Source organism: Mastacembelus armatus, chromosome 19 (genome assembly GCF_900324485.2).
Source record: "Mastacembelus armatus chromosome 19, fMasArm1.2, whole genome shotgun sequence".
Lineage (NCBI taxonomy): Eukaryota > Metazoa > Chordata > Actinopteri > Synbranchiformes > Mastacembelidae > Mastacembelus > Mastacembelus armatus.
The window spans coordinates 14538178-14553982 of NC_046651.1; the positions used below are offsets into that span (position 1 = coordinate 14538178).

At 39.7% G+C, this 15805-nt stretch overlaps 1 protein-coding gene across 2 annotated transcripts in view; it reads left to right on the forward strand.

Annotated features, from left to right (window-relative positions):
* dock1 (dedicator of cytokinesis 1) overlaps positions 1 to 15805 on the forward strand; it is a 150097-nt gene that overhangs the window by 132222 nt on the left and 2070 nt on the right. For both annotated transcript variants that reach the window (XM_026315329.1, XM_026315330.1), the window contains exons 43-51: positions 1582 to 1666; positions 2599 to 2685; positions 4226 to 4402; positions 5303 to 5386; positions 11143 to 11280; positions 12753 to 12895; positions 13020 to 13218; positions 14748 to 14922; positions 15457 to 15608. In XM_026315329.1, the coding sequence (XP_026171114.1) occupies positions 1582 to 1666; positions 2599 to 2685; positions 4226 to 4402; positions 5303 to 5386; positions 11143 to 11280; positions 12753 to 12895; positions 13020 to 13218; positions 14748 to 14922; positions 15457 to 15608 (1240 nt within the window). The remainder of the gene's footprint in view (positions 1 to 1581; positions 1667 to 2598; positions 2686 to 4225; positions 4403 to 5302; positions 5387 to 11142; positions 11281 to 12752; positions 12896 to 13019; positions 13219 to 14747; positions 14923 to 15456; positions 15609 to 15805) is intronic.

Sequence of the window (15805 nt, forward strand, 5' to 3'; positions counted from 1 at the left end):
AACATTGTTTCTCTGACATCATTAATACGTTTGTGTTGTGCACTGGGGCCGCGGCAAACAGTCGGCAGCTACGCTCCCATTTGTTTGCCCAGTCTGTATCCCATCCATGCACTTCAACACTCTGCTGTGCAAATTCACTTTGATATGCCACCCAATGCATCAGTGAACATAATTAAAAGAAGACATTTACTTGGCAAAACCTTTAGGCAAATATACCTGGGCACTGATTTTATCACAAGCCTGCAGCATTGGTCACGTCCCCCTGCACTGATCCCTTAAGCAGCCTTTTGGCTTATTTGGTAATTGTGTCTGATTGGAATATGTAACTCTGTTAATAGCATACTTTAGACAGCCATGTTTAGAGACAGATAAAAGACCATGTCACACCAACTACCTCTCCTTTCCTTTTTCTCTGTCTGCTCTAGTCTCTGCTTCTTTCTCCAGCTCTCAACTTACTTTTTCTAGTTGTCTCTCTGTGTTTCTGTATCTCTGTTATTTATTCTCTCATTCAGTGCAAACAAATTAGTGGTGCATAGCAATGAGACTGAGCTAAAGGGTCACAGCAGCAGGCAGAGCAAACCCCCTTTTTGACCTTGCTTTGTCTGGACGATGCTGCTGCATCATGTCTGCCCATCCAGCTAATATTTAAAAGGCTTCACTGGGGTAGCATGGTCTGTTAATCTGTTTAGATCAGAACCTTAGATGCTCAGTTTGCAGGTTAAAGCCTTTTTTTTTTTTGGGATGGGTCTCATCATGTTCATTAAAAGGTGTGTTGCTCTTTGTGACCAAGCACAGAAGGGAACATCTGTTTGTCAGTGTAAAGTACTAAATGACTTGAGTGCATTAAGCCTCAGTCCTGTCTTTCTGCGTAGATGGTTCATAAGCAAAACGTTCACAATACCCAGTAGAAAGAGTTCAAATGTTTTAGCAGCCCATCTGCACACAATTATTGGTGCTACTATAAACATAAAACGGCAGTGACTTTGGAGCAGCATTAATTTATTTCATATTTTATTCAGAATTGTTTGCTAATAAAGACAAACCATGCTCTTTGAACCATGTGCCATGGTTTTAGGAAGTGGAGATGCAATATGCTGTGGGAGGAGAGTAGATCTGTACTCATTTCCCCCGAAGAGTACAAATGTAAATTTTGTTGGCAATAAAGGTGGGAAACTAGCACGTTGTTCATCTATATAGGGAACTATTTATGTAGCCAGCCAGCTGCTCCCATAGTCACTATGCAATACAGTCATTTTCCTACTGTGGCAAGTCTATTAACCTGATTTGGCAAGTCCATCTCTGCTAGTCATTCTCCTCTGTCAGGTACGATGCAGCTTCTCTACATGTGTGAAATGTTGACCTAATTTCAGCTGCCAGTGATATGTTCTACCTAAAAAAAATAGATGAGGCCATGCCTTAGACAACTACTCTAAACCAACATGCTAAATGCCACAGATCTTGACAGTCGAAGTGGACCTGTTCTGTGTTTGACCCAAAGCAAAGCAATCAACCTTTGAGGCAACCTGTATATTGCCCATAACAGTTTTAATTTACTCAGGTGCTGAATTTTTTCTTCCCCAGCTTCTACACAGTAAATGAAGTCCATAAATTCCAGTATTCCAGGCCAGTGAGGAAGGGAGAAAAGGATCCTGACAACGAGTTTGCGGTAATTGCTTTTTTGTTTGGTTCTATGTTTGTTCATTGCGGCTTAGCTTGTTCATTTTATTTTTAAGCAGTTTATGTGTTAACATTAGACATCATGAAAATTATTTTCATACTCCTTTGAAATGATATTTTGATCAATCTAGTTTTTTTAGAAATTAAAAATGCTACCTAGATTAGTTAAACATGTTACATAACATTATTTTTTCCTCTCAAATATTTTTGTCTCTCACTTACAGACACGTTTTATGTATAGAACAGATATTTCTACGAACAAGCTCCACTAAAAGAGCAAAAGATGCACATTTAGAAGATAATATCTTTAAAAGGGTACATTAAAGTAAGCAGAATGATCATATCCAAACTCAAATAGATCAAATAGATAAACTCCAAGATCAAATAGCTTGTGTGTCTTCTCTGATGCTGAGAAGAAGCAAATTGTGTAATGTTGTCTGTTTTGATTGGTTTCTGCTTTTTCAGTTGCAGTTTTGCTTTAGCTGTCTTGGAATATATTTGTGGGATTATTGTTTGACGTTTATGCCTTTGACATCTAATAAAATATTTTTTCTGCACAATTAATATCTAGGTTATAAGTGACGCGGACGACACAGACATGCTTTAATTCATCTTAGAAGTTTTCAGACCAGGAGGGGAGCTGATAGATATTTATTGCTTGACATATTGTGTCTGTTAAATCTATTACACATGTTATTATGATACACATCTTTCTAATTTGCCATCTTTAAGTATGTATGCTAAAAGGCTGAATTGCTTTTCTTTAATATATAACATTATGATATAATACAGTTTTAAGGCTTGTTTCACTGCGGCTTGCAATAACAGCTGCAAATTGATCAAATAGATGTATCTAGTTGACGTCATAGCTGTGTTTCTTTTCAAATGTCTGATTATTTGCCTACGTCTTTTTGCCTACAGAACATGTGGATTGAAAGGACCACATACACAACAGCCTACAAACTTCCTGGCATCCTGCGCTGGTTTGAAGTGAAGTCAGTCTCTACAGTGAGTACGAGAAAGGCCTGCGTGCTAGGCAAGACTCCTAATCAGATGAGGATCTGCAGCCTTGCTCAGAGGCAATCAATATGATTTGTCCACTTAAGCGGTATAGACAGCAGGCGTGCCACTCCCCAAACTAACGACAGGGCACGTTCGCTCTCTGCCAGAGGGCTCACATTGATTCACCAAGCACTCCTTAAAGCACAGAAAATAGCAGCACAGCACAAATACAACAAGAAATGAGTTCAGAACTCACTTGCTGTTGATCTGATGCTGTAATAGAATTACCTAAATTGCTATATAGAAAACCTGTTTATAAGTGGATGGTCTGACAACAACAAATGTTTTGATGCCCTTGGATAGGGTAAACCAACATTCCACTGAAACTGCCACATGTTTAGTTCTGTTGTTTAACCAATTAAAATGTTGTGTCACCATTTAGGGGCTTAGATATTGGCTTTTTGAAGATCAAATTTGGAAAAATTACTACAGTAATATAAACTTGAGCACACAAGCAAGGTACAGTGTCACATAGAGCCAAGACGCCAGCCTCATTTTAATTTGTTAGTAGTACTAATTAGCATAATTAGCCAACGTATTACCTCAGTTACACTGTATTTGTTGCGTGGATTGGTTGTTTTTATGCCTGTGTTGAAGAAAAGCATCAGAAAGGGATACTTTTCCTCTTCTCAGATATATCTTCAGCCACAGTGTTTACTACAGTCTGCTCCCTCTGCATTCATAGTCATGCAATAGCACCCCATGACACCCACACACCTAACAGTTTGGGCATTTAGCTCTCCACAGTGATCCTTCTGGTCACTACATCTTTAGCACAATCATTTCACTACAAAGACATGATCCCCCTAACTTATGAATCTATGCAGTGACGTATCATTCTCCATTGCTGCTGTAATTCAGTGCAAAGGCCTGTTTCTTCAGGCTGGGTTGGAACATACTGTCAGGAGCAGCTTGCCCTCCAGATGAGCCAGGGAGAAACCAGATCCCTGAGGTCAGACTCTCTATTTAAAGCTTAATGACTGGCCTAAGATTCACCAAGCTTAAACCATTCCATCTGACAATGCTTTTTATCAAGCTGGCCTGAGACACACTGGCACAGATTGGAGATTTGTCACCCTGGCACATCTTTATTTTTCTGGCTGTGGTTTAAATCTGACATTTACTCAAGAAGCCAAGAATGTTTTTTTTCCAAATTCTTACTGGCAAGCTGCAAGCAGGTGATTTTTTTTCTTTTTTCTCATCACCCATATGGAGTTACATGGATTGAGTGAATTCTGTTTCACATAGTAGTGGTTTTTATGACATTTCCCATATTTTGTTCCTCTTTTCACAAAACTACCAATCATATTCCCTTGACATTAGAAGTAAAATTCCCCTGGAACAGGATTCATTGCTAATCTATCATAGATTAGTTAAGAGTTCCTTCTTCTAATAACCTACTCTGTTTTTGATCTGGATTTGTACTTAACCAAGTGTGTCAGTGCTGAGAACATTTGATGACACCTACACTTACTTTGCTTCGTAGGAAGAGATCAGTCCACTGGAGAACGCCATAGAAACAATGCAGCTGACCAATGAAAAGATCAGCAGCATGGTGCAGAGGCATCTCACGGACCCCAACCTTCCCATCAACCCCCTCTCCATGCTCCTGAATGGGATTGTGGACCCAGCTGTCATGGGAGGTTTTGCCAACTATGAGAAGGTAATTAACATGAAAAAGCTATGGTTTCATATTGCTCTCATTTCTATTACTCAACCTATATTCCTTTATGCGCATGACTGTAATTAATATTTGACATTTTGGAAAATGTACTTTTTCAGAGACAGTTAGATGAAAAGGCTCTGGACCATTCTGATGTCTTGAGGCAATTATTTTTCCCAGGCTTAATTTCGAGCCTTAGAATCATGTGTCATTCATATTTTAAATCCAAGAGGCTCTCATGTGATCAGATCAAATTTTTTATTATTACGCCTGGTGACTACATGCTCACATCCTGTTTGCCTCTCAAAACCATCGGTCACCTTAAATCTGGTTTTGTTGAATGTTACCAGGCCCTTTTTTCTTTCGAATAGCTCAACTCAATCTTCCTTCAATCCTGTTTTTCATCACATTTCTAGTTTTCTTGCTGGTTTATGGGCTACACACTATTCACTGTTACAGCCATAGTGACTCACGGAAAGGGAAACTCTTTTTACCTTGTGTGTGATGATAAAAATAAAAAAAAAAAAACATAGCCTGTTGGTTTCCCAGCATATATCACTACCTGGAATAGAATCATATTGGTCTTGTGAAACGGTGCAATATGAGTCAGAGGAAGAGCAATGTGGATTCTTTGCCCTAAGGTCATGCCTTCATCTCAGTGAAATAGTGCAGGTGTTAGAGGAGAGACTGATGTCTTCAGTAATTTTTTTTTCTCATCTTAACAGCTCCTCCCAATGCATTTCCCCTTGGCTCGTCAGTTTTGTTCTCCTGTTTCTTTTTTTTTTATTTCACAACCTCTTCCACATTTCAGTTTCTTCTTTCAGTCTTTTAAATTCCCTTTCCTCTTAGTATTTTCATATAAACATACTTACTCTAGAAGTTTTTCTCCCTCTTCACCAGGCATTTTTCAATGACAAGTACATGCAGGAACACCCAGAGGACCTTGAGAAGATAGAGAAGCTAAAGGACCTCATCGCCTGGCAGGTAAGACTGAAGCTCAGAATGGTCATACGTATGGCACATACGGAGTGTTTGACATATTCTAAAATACTGAGCATGGAGGAAAAGGAGAGGCAAAATGGAAATTCTTGCCACTTGGCCTTTCAGTGTAATTGCGAATCATTAATCTGTGTGAACTCAGTTTGGGCTATTCTTTTATTCTGTTGGCCTTTCAACATGCTTAAATTGCATTGGCCCTTATATGCAAGTTTAAATTGTTATCGGTTTAGTAGTTTTATTGGCATTAGCATGAGACTTTTGGGAGCAGTACACCACCAACTAGTGGCCATCTTGAAACCAGGCAATGTGGTTTGACAGCTGAAAGGCCTTCCTATGCAGGTACAGAACACAGTGGAGTGGAATGCTGAAGAATGCATTTCCAGTTCTCTATATTATGGCATTTATGTCTAAAACGCTGTCACCTAAGCAAAGCGCTGCTACGGCAAAAAAAAAAAAAGTCACTCTGAAAGGTTACAGCTGAAAATATAATATCAGTTGAAGAACTTGTGAGTGCACTTCCAAGAGTATCCAAAGACAGTAACTGAAGTGAGCAGGGGAAAAGTGTGTAAAGAGTTCAATGGAGATAATAGCGAGGGAAAGTGCTAAAGCAAACACTCAGAAGTTAGGGAGGATGCTCTGCTACATGAAGAGGCAGCGAGAGATTAGCATTGGTGGTTTTGCGAGCTTTGCACCCCCACTGAGCCCGAAGGAAGTGCACATAGTGCAAATAGCTGATCATGAAACTCAACATGTTTTTAGCTTATTTGTAGCTCACCTTTATTAAACTCTTGGATATAGAGGAATAACAAAAAATTCTTCCCTTTTGGGATTTTAGACATTGTACTCTGGGTTTTTATTTTGTTTTGCTCTTGTGTTGCTCTTTTTATCTCTGAACTCTGAGTCACTTTAATATTCAGGAAGTCATGGTTTTCTACCTTATGGTTCACCCAGGAACTGAGCACTGATACAAGTTTCTCTATCTGCTTTCTATCAGTAATTGCAAGGAAAAGGATGTTAATTGAATTTGCACTAGTTGTTTAACTCTCCACTGTTGTGAAATAGGCTGACTTGGTTCTTGGTATCTGTGGTGGAACTCCTCCAAATCTGAAAAGTTTGTTTTTGTGAAACTCTTTGTCTTTTATGAAGCACAAGAATTCACCTAGGGATTTGCAGGTATTGTGCTTCCCTGCTTTTGACGAAATCTTCAAGCTTGATGTCATTCAGGATGCTGCTCACATGGTTACAGGGTTATTTTTCCTAGAAGTAAGAATGTTTTTACTATTTTCCAAATTAGTTGTTACTCTTTACTTTTTTGGGGGGGGGTGTATGAAATCACTGATTGAAGTAGGAGTTGACAGAACAGTTGAGGGTATTCTAAAAATAAATTTGGCACTCCTGGAAAAAAGTGAATATCACAGTGCATTGTATCTGACAAGGTTGGAGTATTCAACCAGATTTTACCTTGCACTGAACAATACTGTAAAACTCTTGACTTTTTTTTTTTATTCAAAGCTTTGTGTTGTTTCCAATGTGTGGCTCAGATGTGAATCCATTTTTGTATCCAGTTGAGATTTCAACTGAGACCCCGAAGGATTAGATTGATGGATGGAGTGTGTGTGTGTGTGTGTGTGTGTGTGTGTGTGTGTGTGTGTGTGTGTGTGTGTGTGTGTGTGTGTGTGTGTGTGTGTGTGTGTGTGTGTGTGTGTGAAGGCCTCAACTAAGTTTTTTATTTTTTTCCGGAAGTACCAAAACACACATTTAATAGTGGTTTGGTGTGAACATCCCGTCAGAGAGAAAGCTGAGCCCAAACCAAAAATACACAGTGAACATTTAAAAGAGATGACTAAGGTGGAGTTGTTGATTTGAACTAGTATCAGCTGTCTCTTTGCCAGAGCCTGCATGCATGTTTATCTCACATCTTGAATCTGTCTAAATGAGACAAATGAAGGCGCACCCGCTCCAATGAACACACTAAACAGGGAGAAATGAGCCAGTGTGCACTGTTATTCTGAAATACCCATTGTTCTTGTCTAGTAATTAGAAAGGAAATGAGCAACTGGAAATCAGGAAATTAGGTACTGTAAAAGCTCCCTGGCAAATACAAAGTAGGTATTTTCTGTGATGTTTCTGGTCGTAATTAGCGAACACTCTGGACAGATGCTTAAAATTCTCACTGCAGCATGATTTGCTATATTAAAAGTTGTTATTGGGAATCTAGGGATTAATAGATTAAATCTGAGACCAAAAAAAGCTGTTTTCATGGGGAATCAGCAACATATCAACATATGCATACTGTGTAAGAAAAATCATTCAGTGACAGTTCTGTCTACCTTATGGTGTCCTTTTGGTTCTTAACTCATAATTTTGCTCCCTTTATCTCCTGTATCATATGGACTGCTTATTAGTCTGACTCACCACTGGCTATGTATGTCTCCAAGACCTTTGTGACCTTCCTGACAGCTATTAATATGTCATCATGGCCTTAATACCAGCCATCTCAAAGGTAGTGTGGCTGTCCCAGCACCCCAGGGTGTGTCTCTGAAGTCCGCTCACTGCATTACAGAGGGACAGGTTTCAGTGGGCTTTGAGAGACATTGCTGATATTAAACAGCAATACCATTTTCTTCATGCTTCTTATCATCTGATATAACTGGCATTTACCTCTGTATAACTAGACTATGAGTAGGGTTTTCTTTGTAATCACTGCACGTCCACTAGAAATGTAAAATAGTTCAAATAATCTTCACCTTGAAATATACTGACAGAAAGTTGTATACATGAGGAACCTCTACATTTATGTTTTTGGGGAATACTGAAAAAAAATAAACCTGGCAACTTATGAAGTAGTTATGGTACTGCAGAAAAAAGTCCAGACCTATATTTTATATTTGTTGCTTTGGTCAAAGCAATCTGGTTTGCTTCCATTTTACAATAAATGTCTGAGTTCCATTATGTCCCAATCATTTTCCCCACAATTAAAGCTGCAGCAGATTATTATTGACTGGGGAGCACAAAATCAAGGAAACCTAGACCAAAGTTATGAGCAATTTATCAAGTAGGCCTCTGTTTGGACACTAACACTAATTAACATACATCACCACTAATGAGCTATGCCTATTTATACTAACTATATATAATTGACACAATAACTTGTGACAGGCCAGTGTGTCTGCCAGCAGACACAGAACATGAGCAGCAGGAAAACACTAAAGTCCACTACATGTAGTTTTTGCCATGTTTAACTTACTGTATCTGACCTCATGTTTGTTTATTGGCAGTGTCATCTTCTAAAGCTGACACTGTAACTGCTGCAGGAACCTTGATCCTTCTTAAGATGACCATACAAATCCTCTCTTTGCTCTTTCTTCCCAGCTGGCATTTCAGTATCTGACACAGAAGAGGTTTATCTTGCACTGCAACTGTAAAAAGAACAAAATGTACCTTTTTGTCACTGAATTTATGCATTGTTACTTCTTCTGGAATCTGAGTGTATTCCGTGCTGGGTTTTATAAATGAGGCACCAGGTCTCCAAAGTCTAATTATGTGGTGTTAACATCGGCCTCATATAAGATAATATGTATAATGTAGACTGCTGGATAGGAGTAAAACTTTTAAGAAGATTGTTGGGGTTTTTTTTAAAGATGTTACATGTAATTAAACCACTGAACTCACGCATGTCTATGTAGCAACCTTGAGTGTCGCCCACAATGAGCTTATTTCTGTGCTGCCACCAAGCAGATTTCTGTTGCCATGCCGCCACTCAGTTGCACTCAATCATCCTGAGGTCTATAAAAAGATGTGGGTATCCTGGGAGACGTGAATCTTGCCTCAGCTCTCATTCTCACTGCTTTTCTTCCAATTTCTATCTTTTTAGTCTTACAACACTTCACTCATCTGACTCTCTCCCTCCCTTTTCTCTTATTTCTAACCCTTTCCTCTTCTGCCTCTCTTTCTTTTCCTTCACCTTTTCTCTTTCAGCCTTCTCCTCTCTGCACTTACTTTCTCTCTTTTCCAAGAGGTCCCAGCGGTGATGATGAAGGTGCTCAATATCAGGGGAAATCCTTGAGGGTGTCTGTAGCCTCCTCTCGTTTATCTTTCTGTGCCAAAGCTTTGGTTTTGTGGCACAGCACAGTAACTAACATCAAGTGAGTGAAGCATCCCAGATTTTAGGTGCTGTGATACATGTTCAGTCCCACTTTTCAAATTTATCTACTCACTGTGTGCTTCTCCAAACACAGGATGCTGTTTGGTGTATTTGGTGCAGTGACTGGGAACCTGAAGCTAAATGGTTTCCAAACATCATAGATGTGTTTCTGCATTAGTAGGTTTTTGTCCCTGAGTAAATCCTCCACGTGTTGAAACATGTTTGAATAAAACATTCATCGTTCAACATTATTACAAAAGGTTGCATCACAAAACTGAATTGGTGTCATCTGAATGAAATGAGTTCTTGCTATAGGCGGCTGTAAAGCCAAACAGGCTCTGGGAAATCAGAGGTTTGTGCAGACACATACACATAGTCTTCTTATTACTAGTTTACCTATGGCAGATGCTTTTTCTCTGAGTCAATTATTTGTTGCATTTGTTCAGTACATTGTAGAAAAAGAACAAAAAGTCTCTTAATATAACAGCATGTTATTATTCCATCTTGCAGATGGAACAATAACATCTTTCACATACTTCTTCTCTTAGGTGCATTTGTTACCCATAAAAAGCCACTGCACTTAAAATGATGCACTCTGCAGTATAGTGTTTCTTTGTTTTTCAAATGTGAAAATGCAACACACCTGACATTTGAATTAAATCCTCTCTAATGTAGTTTATATATGCATAAAAGCACAAACTGCCTCCTCTTTCACCTTTAATGGTAATTCTCACAGTCAGGGAATATTGTTACAGCTGCAATAGGAAAGGAAAAGATCTGTTATTACCACAGCTGACTGTAACCTCTTTGGTTTCTAGTAAGTTATTGTGTAATTCTTCATTGCTTTACCATAGCCAAACAAGGCAAGTAGCACAAAGAAAAAGAAACTTAACCTGTGATTTCAACCAGTAGAAGGAAAAAAAAACCCTCAAACGTTCTCTCCCTGAGGGATAACGCTTCCTCCTCTTGCCAGATTTAGTCAGCAGAGCTTGCTGACACTGACTGTGGCACTGGGGTTTCCTAATTACTATTTTCAGCAGTTTCTGTCTCTCCCTTGCTCTTATTCTCTCTCTCTCTCTCTCTCTCTCTCTCTCTCTCATTCTACCTGAGTTGCCTCTGTTATGAGTTAAGAGTTTGCTGTTCTCCAGCTGCCTACGTTGCATTTGAAAAGTTGCGTTGCGTCTTTATTTGCGTCAGAAGTGGAGAGGACAGCATCTGTCACACAAACATGCCTACACTGCTTTCTGTGTGTCATGTTTAATATACCTGCGTTATGATGTGTTGATTGTTGTGATGGAAGGAAAGGGAGGGGGTGTCATGGCAACAGCTTTCTCTAATACAGGCTGCTTCCACCTGGATAAGGTTGCAGTGATATATTTTCTCTTTGAGAACACAGACACACTCACACTGATGTACATTTAATGCTTGTGCTGAGTCTGCTCAGCCAAGACACCAAAGGTCGTGTGTGTTAAATTGGATGTATGTGGCGGGACAGTAGTGTTCATCTGATGAATGAAAAACATGCACAAAGGTAACCTCTCATCTCTCCAGGGTGTGTTGGATGAAGGTTTCTTATGCTGCTGTTTTTCTCCACCAGATCCCGCACCTCGCTGAAGGTGTTCGCATCCACGGTGAGAAGGTCACAGAGGCACTGCGGCCTTTCCACGACCGCATGGAAGCCTGTTTCAAGCAACTTCGAGAGAAGGTGGAGAAACAATATGGGGTAAAGACACTGGTAAGAGCCTTTACTTTCTGTGACCTTTCTCTTACACAAAAGTAAGAAAAAAGCTTTTTAGCAGGCACTATAGTGTATGTAATGGAATCTGCACCTTCGCTTCTTCTCTTGTGTTTGGCCATAAGTTTCCAGGAAATGAATTTTGTGTTTTTTAGAAATGCCATAACATCGCAACAGGTTATTACACTTTTTAAAAATCCATCATGTCAGGTTCTGGTCTTCTTTTTCTTTTGTTTGACCAGAGATATCTTTAGTTTTAACATTTATTCAATACTTTTTTCTCTTTCTGTATTTGAAATACAGCACTCAGTACAAGCAGTACTTTGTGATGAGGCATTTAGGTGAACGTGTCAAGATGGTTGCCTCGATTGTAAAACTCTCCAGATCTATTAGTATAAAACTCCACCAGCCAAAAAACTAAACAAGAAACTACAACAACTTAATTTAGTTTCACAAGAAGCTAAAATGACTTAGAAAGAGTGGGGTTAGAAGCTAAAACCACTGCCTGGAAACATAAATAACAGAACGGGCAAAGAAACTACTTGTTAAAATAAGGTAGTGGGGTGTTGCTGGGGACTACTTCCCATCTCTCTTTTCCTTTGCAGATTTAATTGTTGCTTGGCCAATCTCTTCCCTCAATCTTGCCTGAGGTAAACTAGCCCTTGCTCAGTTTAAAGGCAGAGGGTGGTGACCTTTTTAAATGAGAGAAAAGCCATCACTTGCTGGGGTGTTATAATAAGGCTATCCAATCAGATATGTAAAGGAGTCTTACTTTGCTGGAAAAAACTTTTTTATATGCAGAAGGCTTCATCATTAGAGCTACTGTTACCACATTTTTCCTCAAGAGGACTTTTCTTCTTTCATCTATTTTTTTAAGATTATGTTGCTGCAGTCGGAGTTATCTAATGTATATAGGCTTAGGATAATACAGCGAATGATCTTCACACTTAGTTTCCCTGTCCATTACACCAGTGTACATACACAAAGATGACATTACCTGCTGAACAGCGTTGTCATTGTGAGCTTATTAACATGCCTTACAGCTGCTAGTGGGGCTGTAGACTCACAGTTTAGAATATTCCTTCCATTAGGCTGATATTTAGGGTTCAAGAACAGTACTACAAGTCTTTGGTCCTGTTGCCTTAATATGTTATAGGCCTCTATCACTGCTCATGTCATTTTCTATAGCTGTTCAGCTTCTTATCCTTTTACCAGATTTGTTTTGTCTCACTGTCAAAAATAACTGCAAATCAAATAACACTCAAAATGTCCTATATTTACTACATTAGTTTCTTTGTACAGTCAATAAACAAAGCATATAAAAGAATACTTATAGTACTGTGAGTCCATACACTGCTCAGAGCACAGTCTAACTAAAAAAGCGATTTCATGGATAACTTCCAAGCAGTGAGTGAGTTTTAAGCTGAGCTATTTCTCAGTATTTCTGATTTTTTCCCTCTGTGCGATGTCAGCCGGCAGGTGACGAACGCCGGGGGCCTCGTCCTCTCTCCATGGTTCGCTCCTTCACCATGCCCTCTTCCCAGAGGCCACTGTCAGTGGCTTCAGTCACCTCCATCTCCTCTGACAACTCACCCTCCAGGCCTGGATCAGATGGGTAACACCTGGTTCATATATTTTCAGGGCACTCCCCTTTGGCATTTGGTCATCCCATATGAGCAGTATAAAAAGTGTTTTTTAATTACTGTTCAATTATCACATTTTCTTTATTGTTTATTCAGTTTTGCCCTGGAGCCACTCCTGCCAAAGAAGCTACACACCAAGTCTCAGGACAAGCTGGATCGGGACGAGCCTGAGAGGGAGCGCAAAGAGAGAAAGAAGGAGAAGAGGAACAGTAAGCACCAGGAGATCTTTGACAAAGACATGAAGACCACAGAGATTTCACTGCAGCCAGCTGATGCTGTCATACTCTCTGAAACGGTATTAAAAAAATGACCCTTCTCTTCTTCTCTTCAAAGCCGCAGTCTTTTCTTTTTCTTTTACATTTATCTTCACCTTATTTTCCGTTTCTTCCTTGACACATTCTGTATTGCCCTGCTCTGTTTTCCTTTCTTTCTGTCCTACACAGCTGTAGTGAAATTTGCTGTGGATATTTGTGGTTGAAAAAGAGGCAAATAGGTGAGCTATTTACATCGGAAAAACACAAAAAGATTTGGACTGGCAGTTTGCTCCCTGTTGTTCCTTTCTTCTTTGTGTTATACTGACCTGCAACAATAAATGTTTCTTTGCTGTTTTTTGTGGATTCCTGTGGATATTTATGGTTCCTAAGAATTTTGGTGACTGCTGATCTTTCTTGTATTGCCACAACTAAAATCAGACAAAAATGCACAAAATGGACTTTCCAAAAGCTCACTCTCTCAGGAAACTTTTATATTTTTGTTCAAAATAACATAATAAATTATTGAAAAATTTTCTTTCACATTTTTACGTTGTAGTAAATATTGTATCTCTAGCAAGAGTTTTACCTTTCAGTCTTTCAATATTCTGCTCTGTTTAAATCTTTCACTTTGTCTACATCACTTGGTTCACATTCCTACCACTCGACATCTCCCCCAAGTTCTCTTTGCACTCTGCATATCTTTATCTTCCTCCCCCCTCTGTTGTGCTCATGTCCTTCACCACCACTGTGTCCATAACAGCAAAGAGGTATCACTGTGTTCTGCATGCCCAGCGGGAATGCTCCCTGGCTAACGGCATTAAGATAAGGACAGGAATGGGGTCCAAAGGAGGCCCCAGGCAGTGGTGGAGCCGTCTGGCTTGTGATAGGAACCTCTTGCCTCAGGGGTCAAGGGTAGAGCACCTAAGGGTCTCTGGTGGTTACCAAGCAATTGAAAGATGCAGTAGTTATGTATAAAACACAAAAATTAAGAAGCGGCTTTTTCCTCTCTCAAATCCAGTTTTTAGTTTTGTGTTTTAACAACCTGGAAAAAAATTACACCCTGAATGAAGTCTGTTATTTTCAGTGTCTCCCTTGTGCCTGGCTGTTTGAGTTTGGCCAATTACAAAATTGTTTGTTAATGTGGCCTACAGTGTGGAATAGCCCTCAGGACATATCTTTTCATATGCCAGCCATAATAAATGCCAGCCATAATAAAGCTAGGAGAATGCAGTCTTGCATGTAGACAATTATTTGTAACCACAAATAAGATATTGCAACCCAACAAGCATATTTATTCAAACGGTTTTTCCTTTCGGAATGCCAATAGCCCACTTAATATGCATGTGGATACACATGCAAAGGTCTCTAAAGACGTGAAGCAAATTTCCTTCTTTAAATGATCTTTTATTGATTCTCTGTCATCATAGAATCAACTCATTTGCCACTGTAAATGTTGTCCCATTGTGTTTTAATGACTTGTGTAATGTAGGTTATTTTATTTTGAGTGCTCACTAATGACTCAGTCTCTGATACTGTTTTTCTTTTTTTTTTTAAATACATCATCACACAGATCAGCCCGCTGCGGCCCCAGAGACCAAAGAGTCAAGTTCTCAACCCGATAGGTGGAGACCGCCGCCTCTCTGTGTCCCCTGGACCACCTCCTCCTTCCTCCAGCTCCTCCTCAGGACCCCCACCCATCACACCTAGGAGCAAACTCACCTTTACTACACTGCACACTGTTTCCAGTAAGAGCAATTTTAGCAGTTCCACTTTCCTCTGAATCCCATTCAAATAAACACTCTAATGGGATTGTATCTTCCTTGGCCTAAAGCTTCCACCGTCTGCCTCTGCATTTTACTTCTTGCGTCACTTGTATCAGATGCTGCTGCACATGTGATCTCAGTTATGTATAACACAACTGAATGTGTGATATTAGCTACACTTCTTTAATTAGCTATTCAAATGATCTGTCTTGACTGTCAGAATGACTGCACTACAGATTCATTTCTAAATCTGTCTCTTTCTCATTGTGGTGGCTGTTAACAGCAGCACCACATATAATGGGCTCAGTGTGTTAACTGGTTGTTGTGGTTGGATAGTTGTTACCACAAGACACAGTGTGCTACTGTGTCTCATGGCTCTATATTAATTCAAACATATGGTGCAGTTAGTCTTAAAAATGTTGAAATAGGAACATGTGACCTACTCTAGTAATACTGCGTAGTAATACAAATGTGCTTTGATAATGAATGTGAGCTGATGAGCGCCCTCTTGCACAGGTCCAGATCTGAATGGAATGGGCTGCTCTGACAAGGGTGAAATCCCTCCTCCACTGCCTGTCAAAGGCAACATGGCTGATTACGGCAACCTGCAAGATAATCAAGACTTGATGAGTCCCTCGACGCCTCCACCACCCCCGCCACATCAAAGGGTAGGTGTTTTAATTAGGGCAGAGAGGTGCTTCTTAATGATGCATGGCACTTACAATGAAACAAGAGGTTGCTACATGCACTTGACATCTGGGTCAACCTCCTAAAATATCCCCTACCTCTGTAAGTCCTGTGTAATGTGCGTGCATTTATGTCTGCGTGTTCATGCATGTGTTACTCTCACATTTATGTTTGTGCT